Source organism: Rhamphochromis sp. 'chilingali' (genome assembly GCF_963969265.1).
Source record: "Rhamphochromis sp. 'chilingali' genome assembly, chromosome: 11".
NCBI classification, from domain to species: domain Eukaryota; kingdom Metazoa; phylum Chordata; class Actinopteri; order Cichliformes; family Cichlidae; genus Rhamphochromis; species Rhamphochromis sp. 'chilingali'.
Window position 1 is genome coordinate 38,462,588 of NC_137938.1, and position 2,500 is coordinate 38,465,087.

The 2,500-nt window shown below is 43.7% G+C and overlaps 1 protein-coding gene across 3 annotated transcripts in view; it reads left to right on the forward strand.

Annotated features, from left to right (window-relative positions):
* col6a4a (collagen, type VI, alpha 4a) overlaps nucleotides 1–2,500 on the forward strand; it is a 63,310-nt gene that overhangs the window by 39,509 nt on the left and 21,301 nt on the right. For all 3 annotated transcript variants that reach the window (XM_080895779.1, XM_080895777.1, XM_080895778.1), the window contains exon 19: nucleotides 1,444–1,497. In XM_080895779.1, coding sequence (XP_080751905.1) covers nucleotides 1,444–1,497 — 54 coding nt within the window. The remainder of the gene's footprint in view (nucleotides 1–1,443; nucleotides 1,498–2,500) is intronic.

The following is a 2,500-nucleotide window of genomic DNA, read 5'->3' on the forward strand; positions in this document are numbered from 1 at the left end:
TCCAAAGTCTTCCTTTGTTCCCCGGCAGCTGCAAACATCCTGATAACGCTGCAGCGCAGATGAAGTCGGCGAGCTCTCACACAGACGTCACAGCTCTCTGAAACGGCCCTCGGCCATTCAAAGCTCAGAGGCAGTGAACACGGAGAGTACAACACCCGGCATGTCGGCGCGCTGCTTTTCCTGCCTCGACGGTCAACTTTCATTTTCATCATGCATCAAATGTTGATCATATTACCGCCACCATAAAAAATTATTAGTAAACAGCCCGAAGAGTCAGTGACAATCAGAGATGGGCAGTAACGCGTTACTGTAATCTGATTACTTTTTTCAAGTAACTAGTAAAGTAAGGGATTACTATTGCAAAAAACGGTAATTAGATTACCGTTACTTTCCCGTAGGAACGCTGCGTTACTGCGTTACTAAAACCGTGATTTTTTTTGCGAGAATGTCTCATGACAGTGACGTAAGCGAGTGCGACGTTCGTGACAACAGCTGTGTGCAGATCAACAATGGATCATATATCGAGTGCAGAGAGAGTATGAGCGTGCAGCGTTTAAAGCGTGGAAGTACTGACCTTACTTTGAGTTTGATTCCATAAAAAGTGACAAAAACATTAGTGTCCGCTGTGCGTGGGAAGAAAACTTCTTTTTACAGCGAAAAAAACCCCTAAACTTCCAACAAGCACCGAGTAGCTACGACGTAATGGGAAACTCACAGAGAAACTCGCGGATTCTTCCACTGACCGCGGCACACCTGCACCAGGGTAAACCTCCGCCTGCCCCACTCCTGCTTTACAGGTGAAAATAGAGCAACAGGACCGCTGAGTCTTTGACTTTATTTATTTTCTGCTGTGTTTTACTTGCATCTATTTGAAAGACTGAGTGTAAACACAAAAAAACATTATTTTATGAGCTGGAATGTGCAGAAAATAGGTTTGAATGTTAAACTAATTTCTTCCAGTCAGAGAATGTTGCAGATAATTAAATGTTTGCTTCATGTGTAAAGTTAAAAGATTAAAACTAATAAAACAAGTTTTAAAAAGAGACTTTTCCATCTGATTACATTTTGTATGATGGATTATGCAGAAAAAGTAGAATTGGGCTGAAAGATCTGTCACTTTATCACCTCTTCAGGGTGTAAATCGTGTTTTTAAAAAGTAACTAAGTAACTAAGTAATTAATTACTTTTGAAAATAAGTAATCAGTAAAGTAACGGGATTACTTTTTTGGGGAAGTAATCAGTAATTAGTTACTGATTACTTTTTTCAAGTAACTTGACCAACACTGGTGACAATGATCCAAAGGTTCAGATTTGACTCACTGATGGAGAGACACCGATGAGTTTCTGTCCTCATCGTGGAGGAAACGAGCGGGCGTCTCAGGAAGGGAGCTGATTGGGGGGGTTTCCATGCTTAATGGAATTCCTGTGTTTCTGTGTCGGCAGGGAGTGACGGGACGGGATGGAGCCCGAGGAGAGAGAGGACACCTCGGCAACCCGGTAAAAGAAAACAAAAACTATATAATGTTATTTTAATATCAGTACTTTATACTAGAATTTTCAAATGAATTCTGAATTTCACTGAGTCAGAGAAGGGAACCAAGAATGAGGCAGCGGTTTGGTTTGCACCGTTGGAGGTTGTTTGGACAAAAACACAGGCACATTTAAAATTGACTCACAGGGATAAAGGTGGGAGAAAAAGTGTGAACTAAAAGGTATTTTACATGATTGGATGGCAAATTTCAAATACTGCACACTTCAAATGTTTGTTCACGTAACGACCGACCTCCTTAAAGAAACCGTCAGAGCCGAACACGAGAACCTCGGGACTGAGCTGGAGGAAAGGAGATAGCAGCTAGCCCACGGCTAACACGTGTGATGCAAACAGACCCGGACTGAGCCCTGAGGGATGCCTTAGCACGAGGACGTACAGATGTTAGCATCAGTTCTGAAACATCTGTCAGTTTAAGATGAGAGGCTCCTGAGAGCAGCCAGATCAGTTAGTGAGAGTGTGACAATCAAAGGGGTCAAAGGTTGCTGAGCTACAACCGCCTGCATCATGTCATTAGTGAGTTTCAGTAAAGCCGTCTCGGTGTCTTTAGAAATGAGGCTGTAATGATCCGTCTGTGAAGGTTCTCAGTCATCCAGGTCATCGTAGTCAAAGGAGCTTGCAAAGAAAAGCATCTGGACTTCTTTAAGTTGCTTGAAGACGTTTCACCTCTCATCCGAGAAGCTTCTTCAGTTCTAAGGTCAAATGGTGGAGAGTCCCAGATATAAACCTAGTGGGAGTTTCCCCCCACAGAGGGACAAAAGGACCCCTGATGATCCTCTAATCGCCTGAGCCAAGGTGGGAAACTGGGCGTGGGTCCCAATCAGCCAGAGTTTCGGGTGAGCTCATTGTGAAACCTGGCCCCACCTTATCATGTGATGTCCTGAGGTCAGATGGTCCAGGATGTGAGTGGGCGTTAAGGCGTCTGGGGAGGATCTCAAAACTGGATTATAG